Source organism: Alosa sapidissima, chromosome 6 (assembly GCF_018492685.1).
Source record: "Alosa sapidissima isolate fAloSap1 chromosome 6, fAloSap1.pri, whole genome shotgun sequence".
Classification (NCBI taxonomy): Eukaryota; Metazoa; Chordata; class Actinopteri; order Clupeiformes; family Clupeidae; genus Alosa; species Alosa sapidissima.
This window is the reverse complement of record NC_055962.1, coordinates 29,339,307-29,363,369: the sequence shown is the minus strand read 5'-3', so window position 1 is coordinate 29,363,369 and position 24,063 is coordinate 29,339,307. Positions and strand designations below refer to the sequence as shown.

Below are 24,063 nucleotides of genomic sequence, written 5' to 3'. Positions count from 1 at the left end.
GAAAGTTTCATCTAGCCCACCTGTGACATCAATAAGCATCTCTCCTCGCTGGGCTCACATTCCAGCTGACATTTCAGACGCATATCTGTAGTCACACAGACAGGGAGGCTATTCCAGCGCAAGCGTTCTTTTTGCGTTGCATCCGCAGCAAAAAATGAGCTTCCACTGTTTAATAGGCTAAATGTATAGGGGCTCCATTCACATAATCGTTGCTGGATCAGACAAGTTTGTAATTGGGCTCGTCTTACAACGCATCAAGATGCGTTCGCGTCTGCGCGTGATTTGTAAACTCAGTTGTAACGCCATACACCCCACCACACACACACAATATTTTCTCATCGGATCTGCGCAAACCACGTAAGTCCCCTATTTTGGATTCAAAATGGCGAATTTCGCCGAAAGGTGAGGAGTTTTCATGCCTGAAATATATGTGTGTGTGTGTGTGTGGCCATGTCGAGGTGCGTTGTTGTATCGTTGAATGGACACAAAACGATGTTACAGTTTAATACTGTAATAAACAATACAAAATTCTATTAACATCTAACACACTGACTAGAGGGCCAGCTGCTCTGTGGACCTGCATTGTTGCTGTTGTTGCTGTTGTTGTTGTTGTTGTTATGTTGTTGTTGGTCCTGCCTGTGTGCTTGACCGTACCGTGCAGCTTGATGCCCATCTTGTAGGAGGGCCGTCTGAGGGGCACGCCACGCGTGGTGGGGGAGCGCGGGATGGTGGAGCAGGTGAAGAGGACGTCGACAGCCGAGCCCTGCTCCAGGACGCCCGCCTCGCCCAGCGAGGGCAGCCGTTGGCCCCGGTAGATGCTCTCGTCCGACAGCGTCCGGTGCAGCGAGCGGCGATTAGGGAGCGGGCCAGAGGAGGGGGAGCCACGGGGTGAGGACTGAGAGAGAGAGAGAGAGAGAGAGAGAGAGAGAGAGAGAGAGAGAGAGAGAGAGATGGAGAGAGAGAAGAGAGATGGAGAGAGAGAGAGAAGAGAGATGGAGAGAGAGAAAGATAGATAGAGAGAAGAGATGGAGAGAGAGATGGAGAGAGAGAAGAGAGATGGAGAGAGAGAAAGAGAGATGGAGAGAAGAGATGGAGAGAGAGAAGAGAGATGGAGAGAGAGAAGAGAGATGGAGAGAGAGAAAGAGAGATGAAAGATGGAGAAAAAGAGATGAGATGAGAGAAAGAAAGAAAAGAAAAAGGAGTGGGGAGAGATGGATGGATGAGAAAGTGAGAGACAGACAAGACAAACAGAAAGAGAGGAAGAAGTAGAGAGGGATTGGAGGAGAGACAGAAGGAAAGGGAAAAAAGAAGAGATAGAGAGAGAGAGAGAGAGAAAGGAGCAGAAGGAGAATGAACAGAATGAAAGAGAGAGAATGAATGGAAGAGAGAAGGAGAGATAGAAGACCGACCAAGAGAGACAGACAGAAAGAAAGAAGGAAGGAAAGAGAAGAACAGAGAGCAAGACAGGAGAGCGGGGGGGGGGGGAGAAGGAAAAAGAAGAACAGAGAGAGTGGGGGGAAGAGAAGAACAGAGAGAGTGGGGGGGGGGAGAAGGAAAGAGAAGAACAGAGAGAGTGGGGGGAAGAGAAGAACAGAGAGAGTGGGGGGGGGGGGAGAAGGAAAGAGAAGAACAGAGAGAGTGGGGGGAAGAGAAGAACAGAGAGAGTGGGGGGAAGAGAAGAACAGAGAGAGCAGGGGGGGGAGGAAAGGGAGAAAGGGACATGGATATTAACATGCCAATCAACAAATGAAAGCATGTGTGAGTTGAGGCTAAATGTCCGACACTGTGGTCAGTAATGAAGCCAATTCCTGTGTAAATCAATTACTCATCATGACAGCCACAATTCAGCCAGCATGTAATCACACAACCGCTTTATCCAATTAGGCTGGGGGACAGCAGTGCAACTGGCATCCAATAGGCCTTCTGTAAAGGAGACTTGTGTACGCTTCTGTGATTTACATAAACTTCATTCCATCCCAACACACACACACACACACACACACACACACAGCAGTGGCCTGCACAACTGGCCTGTACCTTGTCCTCCCGGCGTGAGCGCGAGTGGGAGTGGGAGTGCGAGTGCGAGTGCGAGTGGGAGTGGGGCGGCGGGTCCAGGTTCATGACCTTCTTCATCTCCTCCTCCAGGGCGGAGCTGCACAGGGGCTGGGGGGAGTGCAGGTCCCGCAGGGTGGGGCGAGGCGGAGTCTGGGCCCCCTCTGGACCCTCTCCTGGAGACCTCCTGACACACAACAAACAAACAAACAAACACAAACATCAGCCTTTATCCCCCTACAGCCTGTCAGACAATGTCCAGGTCGTCTGACAAGCCCTGACAACACATTTCTAAAACACACACACACACACCACACACACACACACACACACACACACACACACACACACACACACACACACACACCACACACACACACACACACACACACACACACACACACACACACACACACACAAATCAGCCAAAAGTGCTACATTCGCAGTGAGATCCATCCAGGTATTCAGACAATGCCAGTTTTATTTCCGCCTTTTTACACCACCTTGGTTGCTACATGTCAGATCCATTGTGGTGGTGTACAGAGGGACAAAATGACCAAAGTTGTGTTATAGTCCAAATGGACCTGACTGGATAACTTATATACAGTACAAACTCATCACCAGTTTAAATCAACTGTGTACAGTTAAAAACAAACAAAACAAAAAAAATCAAAAAGGTGCTTCCAGGGAACATACTGACAAGAGAGCCTTCTACAGTATAAACAACCTATTTACTCCTAAAATGCCTGCTAAAAACGCCTATAGAATCCTATGGCATTCTAGACTAAATAACTTTATTTCCTGAGGGTTTTCTGAAATACTAAGAATTGTCAACGTCAACAAAAACCTTAATATCTAAGCCTCTGTACACTTAGAAACATGAAATAAAAAGCATGCTGCGCTACGCAGCAACCAGCGGGAGAGTCAATGTTGCGCTATGCAGCAACCAGTGGGAGAGTCAATGTTGCGCTATGCAGCAACCGGCGGGAGATAGAATGTTGCGCTATGCAGCAACCGGCGGGAGATAGAATGTTGCGTCGTGCATGCATCCAGCACGAATGGGTTAACAACAGCAGTGGTCCAGAATCTGTCCCTCAGGGCGATGCACGCACACACACACACACACACACACACACACACACACACACACACACACGCGCACTAACACACACACTTTGATAATGTGTTTTCTCTGAGCAGCCAGAAGACAAGGGAGAGGGAGGAGAAGAGGACAAACATTGTTTCTACAAGCTCTGGTTTGTTAGCATGTCAAAACAAACGCAAGCCAGTTGAGATGTTTATTTATTCAGCATAGCAAGCCCATTTTCAAATTTGAGGGCAGAGATCGCCACATTACAAAAACTCTGGGGTAGAAAAGACCACAGCACTAACTACTGTGAAATGCTACTCTGGCGGAGAATCTTTCATGTTAGTTCACAAGGCTGTGTACTGTATACACGAGTGTGTTTTTTGCTCTTATCACTCGGCCTATTTACAGAGAAGAGGAGCCGGGAGGAAAGCTAAATGTGTGTGGTGATGTATTTTTGCAATCTCTCTCCCACAATCTTCATGGACAAGACCTCAGACTAGAAGAAGCTACATCTTTTACGACGGCAGATTGCAACCTTATGTCGCAGAAAGGGTTGAAACAATTAATCGATTAGTTGTCAACTATTAAATTAATCGCCAATTAATTTGGTAATGGATTAATTGGGTTTATTGGAGTTATTGTTTACAGGAAGAAAAAAAAAAAAAAACTCTCAAAATTCTCTTATTTCAGCTTCATTTTATGGAACAAACCACTGGATGTTTATTCGGGGGAAAAAAACAATCATCAGATTAATCGATTATGAAAATAACTGGTAGTTGCAGATCTTTACAATGCAGTCCTCCACATGACCAAATCAGTCTTTGTGAATTTGCTCTGCAGGAGTGACATGTGACCTTCCGTGTGACCTACTCCTGTCCTGGGGTGCGTTTCCCAAAACCATAGTTGCTAACCTCTTAGCAACTTAGTTGTTTGGCAATGGGAATTTGCATTGCAACCAACATAGTTGCAACTATGGTTTTGGGAAACGTGCCCCTGCATCTCATCAAGGTCATCATTAAAACCTATAAAATTATCAGTTCCCCAAATTACAAGTACTGGCTATAAAACATGCTTAATTCACATGCCTTGTTGCTTGTAGGATATTCATCATTCTGTGAACCATCAGTTTCAGTTCAAATGTACCCCTCTTCTGCTGCTGCAGAAGGGTGTTGTACTACTGAGCAACCACAAGGTGGCGATCAGACACAAAGGTAGCAGAGTTGCACTGCACTCTTTTCAGAACATGGAGGTAAATATATATAGTCATATTCCTATTTCTGAATGAACCTAATAATAAAACAAAACTGGTTCTGTTGTACAGCTTGTTTTTTTGAATGGGGGCTTTAGGGCAATGAGGTGGAATACGACCTTACAGGAAAACAATAAATAGGATGCAACGGTAACAACAGCAAATACTAAGACTAGTTTCCTTCCACCCAGAAAATGCAACACTACAACTGTGGATATGTTTCTTTTCCACCATGTGTGTTGTCCAAAATCTTTTTCAGAGGGGCCATCTGGAACAGCAGGCTATGAGCCACGAGGACGAGCTTTACCTGACCCTGACCCTAACCCCCTGACCCGCTAAACTCCAACCCTGATAACTCCAGTGGGCCAAGCCACCCTCCCCCCTCCCCCCCCAAATTATCCCCTGCTCTGCGCCCCAGGAGGGGGAGGGGACCCCAAGCCCCCCCCCCCCCCCAAATGATCCCCTGCTCTGCGCCCCAGGAGGGGGGGGGGGGGGACCCCGAGCCCCCCTTCCTAAACCCCACACCACCGTCTCGCCTCTTACTTGCGCGTGTCCCCAAAGTCCACGGAGTTGATGGTGCTGCCGGGCTTGCGCCAGCCAATCAGGTACTTGCTGGTGGCCCCCTGGCGCGGGTAGAAGGACTTGGGGCCGGGGGAGATGGAGGCCTGGGAGGAGCAGGGGGAGGTGGCGGCCGAGGATGGCTCCTGCGGCGAGCTGTGGCTGGACCCCAGCAGGCCGGGGCTGCCCGAGTGGCGCGAGCTCACGGCACTGCAGGGCGACACACACACATACACACACACACGCACGCACGCACACACGAAAAGAAAAGGGGTGTGAGTCTAACACACACACATATACACACAGACGTGAAAGGGGTGTGAGCTTCACACACACACACACACACACACCTGGAGGGATGTCTGTGTTTCTCTTACATAGAAACACAGAAAGAGGTGGCGGTAGGGTGTGTGTGGGTGTAATTGTGTGTGTCTCGGGGAGGGTGGGGGTGGTAGGGTAATGAGAGATTTCTGTGTAAATCTGCGCTCTCTTACAGACCACACACACACACAGACACACAAACATACACACTTGAAAGGGTGTCCAGATGCATAGTGTACATGACATGCACAGTAAACAGGAGAAAAGTCTAGAGATGCTTTTTAATGTGTAAATCTGTACTGAGCAAGCCCAATAAGACACACACACACACACGAAATCACGCACATACACACACACACACATAAAGAGAGAAGAGTGGGGTTAAGACAGACTCGTGAGTGTAAGTCCATACTGAACGTGGGAGAGAAGAAACGGTCAAGTGGAAGGTGAATGGTGGGGATGTGTTAAGCTGAACAAAGCTGAATCCAATGCACATATATATTAACATACATACTGTACACACACACACACACACACATCTAATATGTGCTATATTGGATCATCAGGAAGCAAGAGTGCACGTTTGAGGTCCACACAGTCTCAGCAGAGTGGAAGGTGGACATTGTGGACGGTCTGTGGACCTTTCCTTTTTTGAACTTTTTTTTTTTTTTTTTAAAGAGTTGAGCGTTTTGCCAGGAATGCCAGTCTGATGACCACAATAGGCCAGAGCATCCGTGGAATGTGTTGGGTTCCCGTGGAGGTTACGCAACAGGCTACAGCTACAGACACACAAACTTCTGAAACTTTTCAAACTTTCCACCAACGCTGACTAAAGAGGTGGGAGCCATGTTTTAGGGGAGCCCACGAAGCCAGCCAGCCAGCCAGCCAGCCAGCCATCTCCCTTTAGACAGACAGGCAGGCAGAGAACATCACGTCTGTCTGGAAAGAACAGATCACTGAGAGAGAGAAAGAGTCCGTCCACGTATGTGTGTGTGTTTGTGTGTGTGTGTGTGTGTGTGTGTGTGTGTGTGTTTGTGTGTGTGTGTTTGTGTGTGTGTGTGTGTGTGTTTGTGTGTGTGTGTTTGTGTGTGTGTGTTTGTGTGTGTGTGTGTGTGTGTTTGTGTGTGCGTGTGTGTGCGTGTGTGTGTGTGTGTTTGTGTGTGTGTGTGTGTGTGTTTGTGTGTGTGTTTGTGTGTGTGTTTGTGTGTGTGTTTGTGTGTGCGTGTGTGTGCGTGTGTGTGTTTCCCCGTCAGACTAGTCATCTAGTCATCATGCGGTGGTAGGAGGTGTGATGGCTTCAAGAATGCACAGAGTCGGTCTGCAGCTCTGGGGAGAGAGAGAGAGAGCGAGAGAGAGAGAGAGAGAGAGAGAGAGAACATGCAGCGACTGCACAACTCTCTCAGAGTCTCTTTCACACAGGAAGCAGAACGGGGGAGAGATGGACAAGCCTGCGTCTCCATAAACACCCACTTCCTGAGGAGAGCAGAATTATGAGCGCACTAATAGGGGGGAGGACAGACTGCTGAGGACACCCAAACGCTATCCCTCCATGTTTGGAGAGAAGGAGAGCGAGGGACAGAAAGAGAAAGAGAGAGGAAGAGAGAGAGAGAGAGAGGAAGAGAGAGAGAGGTGGCTTTCTCCAAGAATGACAATAAAAAAGGGGCTCGTCTCCAAAGCACTTCTTTTTCTACACAGTCAGAGAGAGAGAGAGAGAGGGAGGGAGGAAGGGAGAGAGAAGGAGGGAGGGAGAGAGAGAAGGAGGGAAGGAGAGAGAGAAGGAGGGAGGGAGAGATTCGACAGTAAAGGACACAGAGGTGGAAAAAGAGAGTGATCGAGGGAGAGAAAGAAAGAGGTTCTGATGTCTGCTGAATCAATCGTCTCTCTGTGTCTCTCTCTCTCTCACACACACACACACACAAGCAGGGGTGATGGGCGAGTGAGACGACGATGGCGGTGTGTGCGTCTGTGTGTGTGTGTCTATAAGAAACCTCCTTTGCTTTCCCGCAGACGTTTTCCGAAGGATCAGTGTCTGAGGTTGTGGCTTTCCCAGGAAGGCGACCCAGATGCGGGGTGCCAGCAGACAGCACAGCCCCTCGGTCACTGTCTGGTCAGTGTGTGTGTGTGTGTGTGTGTGTGTGTGTGTGTCTGGTCAGCAGCAGCCCCACGGCACAGAGCTGAACCGCGGGTCTGACTAACAGCCTGTTATTCCTGGACCGTAGCTGAGGAATAGGACGCTCTGTGTGTGTGTGTGTGTGTGTGTGTGTGAGTGTGTGAGTGAGTGATTGAGGAGCAGTGGTGTGTGGGGGTTTGAGGGTGCATGTGAATGGGAGCGCTCACGAGTGTGTCAGTCAGCAGCAGAGAGAGAAAATGTTATTGTAAGTAAGTGTGAGTGTGTGGAACAGTGAGAGGAGACTACTATGCATTATGGTTGGCAGAGGATGTGTGTGTGTGTGTGTGTGTGTGTGTGTGTGTGTGTGTGTGTGTGTGTGCGCGCGCAGAGAGTTGAGAATGTGTAGAGACGGAGTGTGTGTTCTGGGAATGTGTAGAGACTGTGTGTGTGTTCTGGAGGGTGGGTTTATTATAAGCGCGTGTGTGTTTTTAAAGATACTGTACCATTATGAGTGTACTGTATGTTCCAAGGTATGAGGAAGTAGAAAACGTTTGTGACCATCTATCTGATAAGTCTCTACAAACTATCTGTTGATGCATGTGTATGTGTGTCTGTATGTGTACCCGTGCGTGTGCGTAAATGTGTGTGGGTGTGTGTACCTAGAGTTTTTTTTATGTGTGTGTGTGTGTGTGTGTGTGTGTGTGTGTGTGTGTGTATACATGGAGTTCTTTATGCATGTGTACAGTGTATGTGTGTGTATGTGTGCGCATGTATGTGTGTGTGCGCATGTACGTGTGTGCATGTATGTATGTGTGTGTGTGTGTGTGTGTGTGTGTGTGTACCTTGAGTGGGAGGCGGCGTCGCTGAGGCTGTAGGAGCTGTTGTCGCGCACCAGCAGGTGGGTGGGGGGGCTGCGGGCGGGGCCCTCAGGCGGCCCCCCAGGGGGCACCGGAGACTCCGCCGCGGGGGGCGAACGCTCCAGCATGCGCCGACCGCCACCGTCTGACTGCCCACCGTGCCAGGGCGACGCCGCCCGTTCGCGGTCTCGCTCTCGGTCTCGCTCTCGCGTGCTCGGTCCACTCACGGGCAGCAGCAGCGAGGACGAGCTGGCATGGTGGGACGGAACACTGCCGCCGCCACCGCCGCCGTAGGATGAGGCGTCGATGCCGCTGTCGGCCGACGCCCCCTGCAGGTAGCTGCCGCCTCCCAGGCCGTTGGGCTCCAGGTCACCGAGGTCCGCGCCCGCCGCTAGCCCCCCGCCGCCCGTGCTGCTGCCCATGTCGTACCACTTGTCGTCGCTCAGGCCCCCACTGGACGTCGTGCTGGACAGGGTGTTGCTGCTGGAGTGGGCGGAGTACAGGCCCTCAGACTGAGGGAGGGGGGGGGGGGAGAGAGAGAGAGAGAGAGAGAGAGAGAGAGGGAGGAGTGAAGAGAGAGGGAGAAAGAGAGAGTCAGAGAGACAGGGAGAGAGAGAGAGAGCGGGATGGAGAGAGAAAGACAGAGAGAGATAGAGAGAGAGAGAGAGATAGAGATATAGAGAGAGAGAGGAGTGAAGAGAGAGGGAGAAAGAGAGAGGGGAGAGAGAGAGAAAGAAAGACAGAGAGACAGGGAGAGAGAGAGAGAGAGAGAGAGAGAGAGAGAGAGAGAGAGAGCGGGATGGAGAGAGAAAGACAGAGAGAGAGAGAGAGAGAGAGAGAGACAGAGAGAGAGAGAGACAGAGACAGAGAGGGAGAGCGAGAGGGAAGGACAGAAAGAAAGAGAGAGAGGGAGAGAAGAGGGAGAGAGTTACAAGAAAGAGAGAAGTCATGTCTTCAGCTCATATCCCAATCCTCTGTTCCAGTGACAAACCTGGCTTAGTTAAAACATTGGAGTAGGCGTGCATGTGTACAGTATATGAGTGTATGTGTGTATGTGTGTAACCTCCAAATACAACAGCCCTGTGGCTTTGGTTTGCTAGGAGCTCATCTTAGCTCTAGGAGTTCTCTAACCCAGGATTGCTTGTAAACCACGGGACAGCCCCCCATTGGCCGTCACACTGAATCACTAAGCACATCTTAGTCTACGCGTTGACAAGCCATTCATCAAAACTCCAGGACTGGGTATCACTAGAAGTGATCAGTGATTGATACATGTGATATATTAACACATGTTACAAGACTATTTACAATATATTGGCGCACTGTGTGTGTTCTATGTATATGTGTGTGTGTGTGAGTGTGTGAGTGAGAGTATGTGTGTGTGAGCAAGTGTGTGTGTGTGTGTGTGTGTGTGTGTGTGTGTGTGTGTGTGTGTGTGTAGTCTCACCTGACTGCCCTTCTTGGGAGAGTGGTGGATGACCTGCTCCTGCCTCTGGATCCGTGGGCCTCCAGAATAAGATGACCCAGACTTTGTGACAGGACCATCTAAGCACATCAGAGATAATTTGGAAACATTTAGCTTCAGAACATGGAATAGAACAGGGAACATTATAATCAAAGCTTTTTGCTAAATGGTCCGACATAGACAGTACAGCAGTAGACAACTGGTGCTGGCCCAAAAAACCACACACAACACGATCATCACCACCACCACCTTCACAATCATCATCATCATCATCATAACCACCACCTTCACAACCCTTATCATCATCATCATCACTACCACCTTCACAACCATCATCATCATCACCACCTTCACAACCATCATCATCATCATCACCACCTTCACAACCATCATCATCACCTTCACAACCCTTATCATCATCATCATCATCATCATAACCACCACCTTCACAACCATCATCATCATCATCACCACCTTCACAACCATCATCATCATCATCACCACCTTCACAACCATCATCATCACCTTCACAACCCTTATCATCATCATCATCATCATAACCACCACCTTCACAACCATCATCATTATCATCACCACCTTCACAACCATCATAATCATCACCACCACCACCATCATCATCATCAACACCCTATCAACTGCATAGTCATCATCATCATCATCGCCATTATCACCACCAACAAATATAACTAAACCCGTCCAGCTTGGGGAACTCATATGAAACTCCAATCTCCATTCTCTTCATTCTTATGAAACACTTCTCTCTCTCTCTCTCTCTCTCTCTCTCTCTCTCTCTCTCTCTCTCTCTGACACTAAGTGAGGTGAGGCCAGGGGAGCTGAATCACCGCAGACTGAAGAACGCAAACTCATCTGAAGGAGACCGCAGAGAGAGAGAGAGAGCTGACCACTGGGATGGCCACTGGCCAGCATCTGCTCCTCTCAGAGCAGCCAAACAGGAGAGAGAGTAAGTCAGACCATTGTGAGAGTGCCCGGGCGTTACGCAACAGTAGCGTCACCAAAACAAGACAGGCTGTACGGGGCAATTAGGGGAGGCAGCTTCCTCAAGCGGTGCAGGAGCGTTGTGTGCATCTATAATAACTGTGTGCATATGTGTGTGTGTGTGTGTGTGTGTGTTTACACGTGTGCAAGTGTGTGTGAAAGAGAGAAAAGAGAGAGAGGGATGGTGTGGAGGATGGAGGCAAAAACAAAGGACGAGGCAGATGTTAGAACCCTTAATTAGCTGTATTTCAACCTTAATGCATGCAAACGATTCTAGTACTTTAGTTATGCACGTTAGCCGAAAGCATTGTGCTCATCCAGTCAGTCATGTGTATGCGTACATACTTATGTGTGTGTGTGTATGTGTGTGTGTGTGTGTGTGTGTGTGTGTGTGTGTATGTGTATGTGTGTGTGTGTGTGTGTGTATATGTGTGTGTACACATGAAGTGAGACTGAACTTCTCAGCCCTCTACTCAACTCTCACACACCAGAGTAAGGGAAGTCAGGACACTCAAGCCAGGATTCTGTTGCCCACACTCAAGGGCCATTTCCCAGCATGCATTGCCACACCCCACTCTACCAGGGAGGGTTTCCCCATCCTGTGCACACACACACACACACACACACACACACACACTTCCTCTGGCTCTGCCTTCCCCAGTCACCCGCTGAACAAATGTGGCCGTTACCACTTTAATTAAACTCAAAGTGACCGCAGACCACAGGTATTCCACCACATTCTTCCTTTGCTGGCTATTTTAAAACAACGCCACTCGGTGGGCCAGCGGGGCTCGTGGTGGACTACTAGGGAGAGAGGTCAACACTCGACCGCCGGAGTTCCCTGTGGCCTGAGGTCAGCGCAGGACCCCCAGAGCCACTTGAAAAAGGGGGGTGTGGGAGGTGGGGCGCGGTTGGAGTGCGGGCTGGCGAAGGGTAGGCCCAGACACGACACACGCTGGGTCACTCTGTCAAGCCAGCGCATGCAAACACCCCTGCCCAGCCACTCTGACCTGAAGTGGCCTGGCCTGGCCTGGCCTGGCCTCGCATGTCCTGAACTGGCTTTGCCCAGGGGAGAGGGGGGACACGAGGACAAGGCTGGTTAAGTGTGGATTTGGGAAGTTGCTAAAAACAGGAACTCTAAAAATGAAATGACAGGGTACATGGAACAGTCAAAACAAAATGACCACAAGAAAGGTTACATGCAGTTGAATGAAAGGGGAAAACAACAACCACAAAAGCCAGTGTTGCTTGGCAGAGATGGCAGCTGCAAGGTGTCGCAAGAGGGACTGTGGAGGATCAGAGGTGCCGAGGGAGAGATGGAACAAAACGAGAGAGAGCAATAAAACGAAAGAGGAGAAAAGAGGATGGATCAGTGAGTTGGGTGGAGGAGAGGAGAGACAGAGGCAAGGCAATAAAACGAAAGAAGAGAAAAGAGGAGAGATCAGTGAGTTGGGGTGGAGGAGAGGAGAGACAGAGGCAAGGCAATAAAACGAAAGAGGAGAAGAGGGGGGACGTGAGCGGCGAGATGGTTTGACGAGGCTGAGCGTGAGTCACCGCGGCGACCGCTGACCCTGACTAGAACAGGAAAGAACGCTGGTGACCGCAAAACAGAGGGCAGTCGGAACAAAAGGGCCGCTGCACGCCAAACAATACCCATGCCAGGAGGCAAGAGAGTGCCCGCTCTGCCCTTTAGAAATCTACAGCAGAGAGCCGAGCAAGTTTTCTTTTTTTTGCTTTTTTGTGTGTCTGTGTGTGTGTGTGTTCTGCTTATTTATCTGTCTGTGTTTTTCTCTTTTCTTCAGCGAGATTGCTTTCTAATACACATAGACTGACCAGCAGGTTGTGATGGTGGGGTGTGTGTGTGTGTGTGGGGGGGGGGGGGGGGGTGATTGTCACCTGAAGGGGCTTTTGGAAACACCTCATCACACAGAGACAGAAAGATGGAGAGAGAGAGAGAGAGAGCGAGCGAGCAAGAGAGAGAGAGAGAGAGAGGGAGAGAGAGAGAGAGAGAGAGAGAGAGGGAGAGAGAGAGAGAGAGAGGGAGAGAGAGCAAAGGAGGGATATAATGTTGGTCCACTTTCCATACTCCTCAAAGTACAGAGGGCACTTGAGGGTAATGGTCAAGCAGGGGGCTGGGAGTCTAGCATAGGGGAGGATCAGCAGAGAGGGGGCCAAGGGCACTCTGTATATACTCCACGCTTTGTACGAGCGTGCGTTTGTTTGTTTGAGGGGATTTGTATGTTTGTCTGTGTGTGTGTGTGTGTGTGTGTGTGTGTGTGTGTGTGTGTGTATGTGTGTGTGTGTGTGTGTGTGTGAGAGTCTCTCAAGTTTGGCCTCAGACAAACAAATGATAATGGACAACCACATTCTTAACTCTCCCTCTGAGAACCCCATGTCAGAAACAAATCAGTTTGACATAAAACACAGCACACCCCAAATTCTTTAGACACACCCACAGACACACAGCTGTGTTTACGGTAGGAGACGGTCTTGTGAACCCCAGACTAGGAGAACCCCCCCACTGAGGTCTTCGCTAGTTCAACACCACACAGAGCAGCTAGAGAAGCAGTCCAACAGGTCTCTCATGTGACTGGCACGCTGGGAATTAAGAGGGTACGTCGGGAGAAAGTGCTGAAATGTCTCATGATGAATACCAGTCAAATCTGCCACCACTAAAACATGGCCTTCTTTTTAAATCCTGCCACCTACAACAAGAAGAACCATCACCACGGCACTTCTCAGTGCCAGTCAACCTTACTACTCGCTGTGACATTTCGCAGTTAATCCTCTTAGCTCCCCCTGCATTTACTCCAGCGTGTGGCATCCACACTTGTCATCAGAGAAGTTCACATTTCGGAGAAGCCTCGGGGAAAATAGAACCACTTTAGGTCTGAGATTCGGTCATTGTTTTTTTAAAGGGAAGGAGTGTCTCCATTGTTGTTGTGTGTCCTGTGTTGTTGTTGTGTGTCCGGTGTTGTTGTTGTGTGTCCTGTGTTGTGTTGTCAATGTTGTTGGCATCTGGCGGTGCTTTTTCTGTGTATGTGTTTTAGACATCCTGCTGCACACTAAATTTCCTTTTCTAAGGGTAAATAAAGTAAAACTTGAGAGCCACAGAAAACCGCGCGCATTACCCACGATGCACCTCACCTGCCGAGCCGCGATCTCCACTGGGCGTGCTCTTGCCGCTCGTGCATCCGTCAGGCGTGAGCTGACGCTCCCCAGGAAGGGGAGAGTGCCTGGGGGGCCCGAATCTACAACACACAACAACAACAAGAACAACACGCCACAATTAACGCACAACAGTAAAAATAACACGGCACTAAACAGCACAATAGCCACGCACTTCACATTTGGAATGAAGCACACGCCATCCCATTAAGATGCTCATACATCAAAACACTGCTGGATAAAATCACGGCCAAAAACCTGCACACTGAAGGATACGGCTGCACATAACAAACTCACATCTGCTAGCCCAGGTGCGTCTGCTTTGTGCCTGTGTACTGTGTTTGTCCATGTCCATGAACGTGCAGGACCATAAATGGCTAATTTAATTTGACATTTTTAATATCTGTGAAGTTTCATTACGAAGCAAAAAAACTCATTAAGTCTCACATCTGGAAGTGTTATTGAGGTTTAATAGGCAGCATGTGAAGGGTAAGGGCTGAGACATGAAAGACTAATAAAAAGAGCCTAGTTCCTGCTTATGTGCGGATGCCTTTACATGCGACCGCGTTGAAGTGTGCACATAAAGTTAACACTGCACATATGCAGGACAGTTACGCAGATCCGTGTGTGTGTGTGTGTGTGTCTGTGTGGAGCTTTTATACCTACGTTAATGTATGTATGTGGAGTTTATATATACACAAGTGTGTGTGTGTGTTAGTGTGTGTGTGTACGTACAGTACTTCTGTATGTGAGATATGCGGAGCTTGTGTGTGTGCATGTGTGTGTGTGTGTGTGTGTGTGTATATGTGTGTGTGTGTGTGCATGTGTGTGTGCATGTGTGTGTGTGTGTGTGTGTGTGTGTGTGTGCGCATGTGTGCGTATGTGTGTATGTGTGTATGTGTGTGTGCATGTGCGTGTGCGCGTGCGTGCGTGCGCATGTGTATGTGTGTGTGTGTGTGTGCACCCCACTCACCCCTCTGGCATGGACTTCTGCCTCCAATGGGCACTAGCCGTGTCGCTGGAGCAGGAGAGGTTGCTGGGAGAGCTGCGGTTGTGGCGGCCCAGACCCAGAGACGAGCCCAGCCCATAATTCTCAGAGCCAGGAGACATCCTGAGAGGGGGAGAGAGGGAGAGAGGGAGAGAGGAGAGGGAATAAAATAGAGAGAAAAAAAAGAAACAATGAGTAAGTGAGTAAGAGCGATTTGCAGAAACTTTGTTCAAAACTAAATATCCAAATGACTAGAATAAGAAAGAAGAGAAATTATGGGGAACCTGAGCGCAACATACTCTAAAGAAAACAGTCAGCCTGAACTCCAACTCCCATGATGCCCCATAATCAGCTTGAACTCCATCTCCCATGAGACTCCCCAGTCAGCCTGAACTCCAACTCCCATGATGCCCCACAATCAGCCTGAACACCAACTCCCATGAGGCCCCTCAGTCAGCCTGAACTCCAACTCCCATGATGCCCCACAATCAGCCTGAACACCAACTCCCATGAGGCCCCTCAGTCAGCCTGAACTCCAACTCCCATGATGCCCCACAATCAGCCTGAACTCCAACTCCCATGATGCCCCACAGTCAGCCTGAACTCCAACTCCCATGAGGCCCCACAGTAGCCCCTGCACCCCACTCTCCCCCCTCTATCCGTACCTCTTGGAGTCGAGGGGTCGTCCGTCGCTGGACACGCTGCGGGGGATGGCAGCGGTGCGCCCCTCACGCTCGGCGGAGAGCGTCTTGCCCATGCTGGCGCCCAGGCTGACGGCGCGGTTGGGCGTCCCGCTGGCGCTGCCTGCGTGGCCCGGCTGGGGCGAGGCGGCCAGCGACTGCTGAGGGCTGGAGCTGTTGCGCTGCCACTTGTTGTTGTTGCTGCGGAAGGGGAACTTGTACTCGAAGGAGCCCGCCTCGTTGCTGCCCTTATACTCCACCACAGGCACGCGGCAAAGCTCAGAGCAGCCCCTATGGACAGAGGGATGGATGAATGGATAGATGGATGGATGGATGGAGGGTAATAAAGAGGGAAGAAGACAGGGAATAAGGGATTACACGAGAAACAGGGATAACATAAGAACAGCACACTGATCGGAATGGCCATTCAGAAATGAAGCAGCTGTTTCCAACTTGCATGAGTTAAAAAATGTTAAAATGTTTTTCAGAAACATGACACCATATAGCATTATGAGGACAAATCCTTAAGAATCCTGTATTAACCAGTCAGAATCCTGCCTGCCTGGCTTTAGGTTTACAACCCATTGCGGGTGCAGGCCACCTGATAACATTAATCACCCATCTGAAATTTTTTCTACTCCCAGTATCCTTAAAAAAGTGTAGTTTTAGATTTAATAGACCTTTATGGCTAAATTACACAATATCATCAATAATATAAGGCAATAATATTAGTGACCATAATTAGTAAGTTAAGTATCATTGGCTACATTGAAAACACAAGTGATCATGGGCGTGTCGGTGGTGTTATCAGTGGGCGAGTCCAGCCTGTCTGGACTGGCCTGGGTGGGGCTGGCCTAGGTGGGTGGGGCTGGGCTGGCCTGGGTGGATGGGGCTGGGTGGGTGGGGCTGGATGTGACTGGGCTGGCCTGGGTGGATGGGGCTGGGTGGGTGGGGCTGGATGTGACTGGGCTGGCCTGGGTGGATGGGGCTGGGTGGGTGGGGCTGGATGTGACTGGGCTGGCCTGGGTGGATGGGGCTGGGTGGGTGTGGCTGGCCTGGGTGGGTGGGGCTGGGTGGGTATGGCTGGCCTGGGTGGATGGGGCTGGGTGGGTGGGGCTGGTACCTGCGGGGCGTGGCATCCTCGTGCGGCGGGATGATGAGCACCTTGACGGTGACGGAGGTGCGCAGCAGGTCGATCATCTGCTCGTGCGAGAGTGCGGCCACGGACACCTTGCAGATCTCCACCAGGCGGCTGCCCTGCCGCAGGCCGGCCTGCCAGGCGTAGCCGTAGGGCTCCACCTCGGCCACGATGCCCTCGTAGTTGACGTGGAAGCCCAGCTGGCCCAGGCCGTTACGCCGCAGCGTCAGCTCTGTCGTCTCGCAGCCCTTCGTCAGAAACTGTCAGGAGGGGGAGGAGAGAGAGAGAGAGAGAGAGAGAGAGAGAGAGAGAGAGAGAGAGAGAGAGAGAGAGAGAGAGAGAGAGATAGATAGATAGATAGATAGATAGATAGAGAGAGAGAGAGAGAGAGAGAGAGGTTAGTAACCATATTTTGGGAGGAGCGAGACTGCGGGAGAGGGAGAGAGAGAAAAGTTTGTAACAAATCCACAATTAGGCAATATTAGCAGCTGTGACTATTTCATGGCAAAAGAGTACTTTGAAAATAATTACACATTAGATAATAGATAAATAATAGAGGACAATAGATACATAATGGAAGATTTAAATCCAAATATATTTTAAATTCCAAAACCTTTTGTGTTGGCACCTTATTACTGTCAGGGAGTTAGGGAGGAGGAAGAGGAGGAGGATGATGAAGTGTAGGGGAAGGGAGGAGAGGGAGGGGGCGAGAAGTTTGTCACCGCAGTTTGGGAGACGGGCGAGAGGAGAGAGAACAAGTGACAAGGAGGGGAGAGAGGGAGAGAGTGAGAGAGAGAGGGAGAGTGAGAGAGAGAGGGAGGGAGAACAAAAAACACTTTGCATCCAAAATTTGGTAGGAGGGGAGGAGAGGACATTTGCTTTGCATCCACAAATTTGATTTGAAAAATATGGTTAGTGTACAAGCTGTGCCAATAAAGCAAATCCAGAATTAAATTAAGCTATTAGATCCAGAGGAAGAGTGGGAGGAAAGGAGGAGGAAAGGGTGAGATGAGAGAGAGAAAGAGTGAGAGAGAGAGAGAGAGCAGAGAAAGCAATGCAGAGAGTAAGAAAGAAAAGGGGAAGGAAATCGAAGTGACAGTACAGCAAAAGAAAAACATAAATCTAGAGAAAGACGCATTCGCAACTGCCCCCCCACCCACACACCCTGTATTGATGAGACATCCTCCCAAAGCTCATTTAAGAACAACCAAACAAGCCCTCCGGGGGAATTGGTGCAGCTGACGTTATTTACGCTCAAGCTTGCGAGCTTGTGAGAGAAAGCTTTGCTCGCTAATTGACCAAGATGAGGTGAGGAAGGATTTCGTGTCGAGGCAGGCCCAGATGAAAAGCCTCCGCTCCGAAGCCGACGGAGGATGCTGGACGACGTGTGCATTTATTTCTTTGAATTGCCACTGATGTCGGCACCTCGGCAGCGGAGGCCAAGTTAAATATAGAAACTCATAGCCTGTGCGGCTCACCTGAGGAGAGACGTGTCCGCTGTGAGTGTGGGCAGCACTGAATGGCGAGGAAGCAGCAATATTCTAGAACATTCCGAGAGGAAATAAAGCTGTGCGCCCCTGATCTGTGAATCCTAAGAGCTCTGATGCTTTTTTTTTTTACCCTTTATGGTGAAATAACGATATGAAATGGGGAGTCCGTTGCCTGGACTTCAACATATGTGTATTTGATTTTGAAACAGAGAGAGTGTGTGTGTGTGTGTGTGTGTGTGTGTGTGTGTGTGTGTGTGTGTGTCCATGTGGGAGGCCGGTTGTGGATGGTAAATGATTGGTGTATGGTTACGTGACCACTGTGGCTGCCTTGTTTGTACATGGAAGTTTTTTTTCCTGCTCTGTGGTAACATTCGAACGGTTTGTTCGGTGAAGCTAGTTCCCATGGCAACAGTGTTTGCATTCAGAGTGAATTTCTCTCTCTCACTCCCTCTCTCTCTTTCTCACATTGGCATGGGCAGGGGGCCAAGACAAAAGTAGATCTCAGCCTGAGCATGGTTACGAGGACCAAAGCACTTACGCGCTCCCCACTGACGCATCACACATCCCCAGCTATTAAAAGCTCATCCCCGCCACAGATCGCTTCTTGGGATGATGAAAAGAATAGTGTAATAACCATTAGCTTTTATGCAGAATGATGGCAAGACTCCCACCACTTGTCAAGTGCAATCTATAATTGAACATCAGGCCATTGGCCACCAGTCGAAAAGCTGATTGAACCACTAACATCACACATGGCAGATTACACAGAAGTGCTGTAAAACCACATCAGATGGATGATTATTTCCCAGGAGAACTGTTATGATCATTCTTGAGATACCTCACCTATCCCCTCAGAGGACCAGTGCCACTGACTGAGTGTGTTGAGTTTTTAATGTGCCTTTCGTTAACTTTTTAATTATTCACTCCACTTCGACAGCAAGGGCTTGGATTTTTTAATAAAAAAACTTGTGTGGTGCCGCAGTGGTTGTAGGGAGGCTTGACTCCTCTCTCTCTCGTCCCTGACTACCCTTGTCCAATCCACCTGCCCTCTGCTCCCACCCCCTGTACCTACCCCCTGTACCTGCCCCCGTCCCCTGCCCCTGCCCCCTGTCCCATCTCACCTCAAGCCTCTTGACCACCTCGCGGAAGTCCTCGGTGTTGTTTCCGACGGAGCGAAGCGCCACGCTCTCCCCTCGCCCGTGGTAGATCTTCATGGAGGCCGGGCTGCCCAGCGTCCAGCCGATGACGTCGCGCACGGCGCAGTTGAACACCACCGCCTTGGCCTCGGGGTCGGCCACCACCAGGAACTCGACCGAGATGGCCAGCAGCGCCTCCAGCTCGCCGCCGCCACTCTGCTGGTCCTCGGCGTGCACGGGCCAGGCCACGGCGCCGCCGCTGCGCAGCTCGGCGCCCGCGTACGGCCGGCTGCGCTCACGCCGCTTGTGCGCCAGCGAGATGAAGGGGAACTTGCCCGACGGGTCGATGGGGGTGCTGGTGACGTGGCGCTCGGCCAGCTCGCGCAGGTACTCCTGCCGCGTGCGCGTGGCCATGGCGCGGAACTTGTCCGACTTGTGCGCCGCGTTCTCCGCGTTGATCACCTTGGCCAGCAGGAAGTCCCGGAACACGCCCGACTTGGGGAAGGTGACGTCCTCAGGGATGGGCGGCCCGAAGGCGGGCACGTCGCGGGAACGGGCCACCGCCACACTTAAGAGACAGAAAAAGGTGGATCGATAGATAGATAGAGAGATAGAGAGAAAGAAAGAGAGAGAGAAAGAGAAAGATACCTTTTTAATGTCAAGAGAAATGTAGGCATCCAATAGCTTATGAAACATACATAACAACATAACAGAGGACCTGGGGGGGGTAGGAAAGAAATGACAGGAGGACAAAGGGAGGAAGAGGAGGAGGAAGAGGATAGAACGTCAAGGCAGGGAAGAGGAGCGGAGACTGTTAAATAACGTAAAAGGTAGTTGGGTAGTTAAGGGGAAAGAGCATTTTGTATGTAAAGTACTGTATGCACAAACGATGCAAACTTTAAACAACGAACACCAGGACCTCAGAAGCACAGCAGATGATTGTTTTGAAGAGAAGGAGGGGGGGAAAAAATACTCAGAAGATTGCCGCAAGGGATTCATGAATATGAATGACGCTCAAACGCCTTTCCAGAGAGAGAGAGAGAGAGAGAGAGAGAGAGAGAGAGAGAGAGAGAGAGAGAGAAAGAAAGAAAAAGAGAGAGAGAGAAAGAAAGAAAAAAGAGAGAGAGAGAGAGAGAGAGAGAGAGAGAGAGAGAGAGAGAGAGAGAAAGAAAGAAAGAAAAAGAGAGAATGAACTGAACCATTTCTCCTCTGTGTACATATCTTCTGTATGTTTGAGCTGCTCGAATGCCAACATGTGGGGCGCCAGGTTAGAATGCAGAGCTGCTGTTGCAGAGGAGGAAGTGTAAATCACAGAAGGAATGTGAGGAGGGCTTATTGATGTCTGTCTGTAAATATCAAGACCAGGATGATGCATAGTTGGTTGGCTAAAAGGAGATCACGTAACAGCAGTTCTTGTGTGTGTGTGTGTGTGTGTGTGTGCGCGTGTGTGTGTGTGTGTGAGAGAGAGTGCTGCCATAGGAACCAGAGTGGGAGTAAGGTTGGAACATTTTCAAGCTATGCAGAACACTAGGATTCTGCTTACTGCATTTTGCCTCAGCTCAGTTCTCTCCCTCTTTCTCTATGTGCCCTGGTTAAAGAGTTTTGGTTGATTTCCGGTTTTATGAGTTAATGCAAGATCTGGAACCTTTGAGGATGTGTGGTGTACCAAACAAGCACTTTTTAGCCATCTTTTATAATTTGCTGTGTGAAACTGTTTTTATTATTACTTTTTTTTTTTACTTTTTTAATGGCAAATATTGATTGATTGACCTGCTTTGGCTGTGTAAAACTGGAATAAAGTATGATTTTGAAAATCTTTCTCCATCTCTCCCTCTTTCTCTCTTTCTCTATCTCTCCCTCTTTATCTCTCTGCAACTTTCTTTCTCTCTCCATCCCCCTTCTTATGTCACTTGCTCCACCATCTCCCTTCTAATCTCTCTCTCTCCCTCATATTCTATTTCCTGTCCTCCGCGGGTGCCTGTGGAATGGACATGTGAGGCTTCCTGGACGCTGTGGAATGTGTGGAACGCCGGTGCTTTGGCGAGGTGCAGGGAGGGACAAGGCCCAGATCTCTCAGCGACCACCCCCACTGCCCAACACACACACACACACACACACACACACACACACACACACACAGTTTTGAAGAGGATGCTAAAGAAGATCCTGCAGGGAGGGACAAGGCCCAGATCTCTCAGCGACCACCCCCACTGCCCAACACACACACACACCCCAAACAAACGCGCATAGAGAGTGAGAGAAGGAGAAGAAAAGAAGAGTGGTAGAAAGGTAGAGGGAGGGGAAGGAAGAGCAGAGACAGGCCCAAGGGTGCTTTTCCTTTTGACTTCCCCTCAGTGTCTTGAGTAAAGTTGATGAAGCGCTTTCTCCTACTCTTAAAAGCAACACGTGACAAGAACACATGTGTGTGTATGTGTGTGTGTATATATGTGTGTGTATGTGTGTGTGTGTGTATGTGTATGTATGTATGTGTGTATGTATGTATGTATGTGTGTCAGTCTGACCACTGACTGCAAACCATCGCCCAAAGCCCACTGTTGAACACACACATTGTACACACGAGCACACACACACACACACACACACAGTTTTGAAGAGGATGCTAAAGAAGAGGATGAGGAGGAGTAGGTAGCTGGCATGTGCAGCCCAGGGGTTGGCTGCTGGCAGTGAAGCATGAGAAACGGCTGCTGAAGTGGTTGTGTTCTTGCCAGTGTTGGATGCAGCATGTCATTTGCAGTTTTTTTTACGATTTACGACGTCGGGGAAGAATGTTTATCATTTGTCAAAACAAGACATGACAACCTCACTGGAAATGAAACTGAGAGGGAGAAACAACACGTAGCAGTTCCCTCTTGCTTTCTCTATCTTTATCTCTCTCTCTATCTCTCTGGTGATCCATTCTCCGGCCCACCACTAACCACCTCGATCTGTCGAGAGAGAAGAGTTCAACCACCATCTACAGCTCTTCAGGAACTACTGTACGTCTCAAAGCCAGGTTAAAAAAATAAATCGCAAAAATGTGACGCATTGGACGAGCGTCTAACGGCGACCCGGCTGTTCTGTACGGCTCCACGGCTCTGCGGCTCCAAGAGGCCAGTGAGTCATAGAGGTGGTGGGGGGTGGGGGGGACTTTACATTGTCTCCTTCCTAAACACCGGGGGGGGGGGGGTTAAGTGGAGAGGCGAGCGGGAGAATGTGTGCCCTGCGCGGGATATAAATGTACACTGCGTGGGAGGCTTCCTCTACCCACAGCCCTGATGCAGCCCACATGAGAAAGAGAGAGAGAGAGAGAGAGAGAGAGAGAGAGAGATAGCAACAGAGGTATATTAGCAAGAGAGGTATAATAGCAAGAGAGGTATAGAAAGAGAAAGATGGAGAGATAGTGAGAGAGGTCTACAAAGAGAAAGATAGAGAGAGAGAGATAGCGAGGGAGGTCTAGAAAGGCAGAGATAAAGAGAGGAAGCAAAGAAAGAGAAAGCACAGAAAGAGACTGATGGAGAGAGGTATGGAAAGACAGATAGAGAGAAAGCACAGAGAGAGAGAGAAAGAGAATGATGGAGAGAAAAGACAAGAAGGGTCCTCTGTTTTTGTTTTTCCTGTCAATGACATCATGTGCAACTTCTGGGTTGTGCTTAGCAATAAAAGAAAAGGAAACATATTCTTGTTTAAAAAAAACCCTTTGCTTTGTGCAATGCTTAGCACCTGACAGAACGTATAAAACGCATCCTGTGTGAAGCCTGGGAATTAGCAGGTGATTATCACAAATTAAACACAGACAGGGGAAGAGGTTCACACCCCCCCCCCCCCTCCCCCAAATGACTCCACAGCTCCTAAACCCAAGCGAGTGTAACACTAAAAGAGCGCACGCCGCTATAAAACACCATGTCAGCGTGCAGAAGCTCAGCAGCTCAGAGTACTGAGCACAATAAACAACTTCTGCACTAAAAGCAGACTGACAAAAACCTTTTCTCAATTCAGCTCAATTTAACTAAATTAGGGATGCTGATATCCAGGAATAAAACTTTACAGTCTCATTTATTATACCCTAGATGTATGATTTGAGAAATTAAAAATAAGGAAATCACTACAGCATGGTGTAGATGTCAAATATGCAATTTGACATATGACATGACATTTTCAAATAAAATTGCAGAGCTCATCCTCTTTGAACAGATGTGTATGATGCTTCCTCTAAAACCCGGTAGGTGTGTCAATAATAATCTTGCCAATTTATCTGCCAAATATCCGCAGAAATGATCATATCTGGTGATGCGATAATACAATTCTTAGACTGTTATCTGCCGATACAATGTTGTACTGATAATATTGTGCATCCTTAGTTTTAATGAATGCATGAATTACTATTGCATCAGAGATTACTAATTACTAATCTCTGATGCACCAGTGCCTTAACCACTGAGGTCCGTGGCTTTGTCACTGACTGGTTTTCGCTGCAGCAACTGCTTTCCTGAACTGCTGGAGCAGACTGCTCGCCTAATGCCGGAACTGTGATGCTGAAGTGGTAGCGGTACTCACACGAAAAAAGTTCCAACTGCCGCTCCATCTAACTTTGCTATCCACCCCTTGGGATGTAGACACGGCACTCTTTGAAATAAAGTTGGATTGTAATGTCCCTAAAAGATAACACAGTCATGGCTTTACTGTCTCTGGGCTGAGACAGAGTGATACCCTGGAGGTTTAAGGTACCTCAGTCATCTATACCAGA

The 24,063-nt window shown here is 49.3% G+C and overlaps 1 protein-coding gene across 1 annotated transcript in view; it reads right to left on the bottom strand.

Moving 5' to 3' along the window:
* Positions 1-24,063, bottom strand: part of LOC121711513 (signal-induced proliferation-associated 1-like protein 1) — a 95,174-nt gene that overhangs the window by 10,279 nt on the left and 60,832 nt on the right. The window contains 10 exon segments of the mRNA XM_042095173.1: positions 655-895; positions 2,038-2,239; positions 4,935-5,159; positions 8,223-8,749; positions 9,685-9,782; positions 13,867-13,970; positions 14,861-14,998; positions 15,541-15,846; positions 16,679-16,953; positions 19,305-19,887. Coding sequence (XP_041951107.1) covers positions 655-895; positions 2,038-2,239; positions 4,935-5,159; positions 8,223-8,749; positions 9,685-9,782; positions 13,867-13,970; positions 14,861-14,998; positions 15,541-15,846; positions 16,679-16,953; positions 19,305-19,887 — 2,699 coding nt within the window.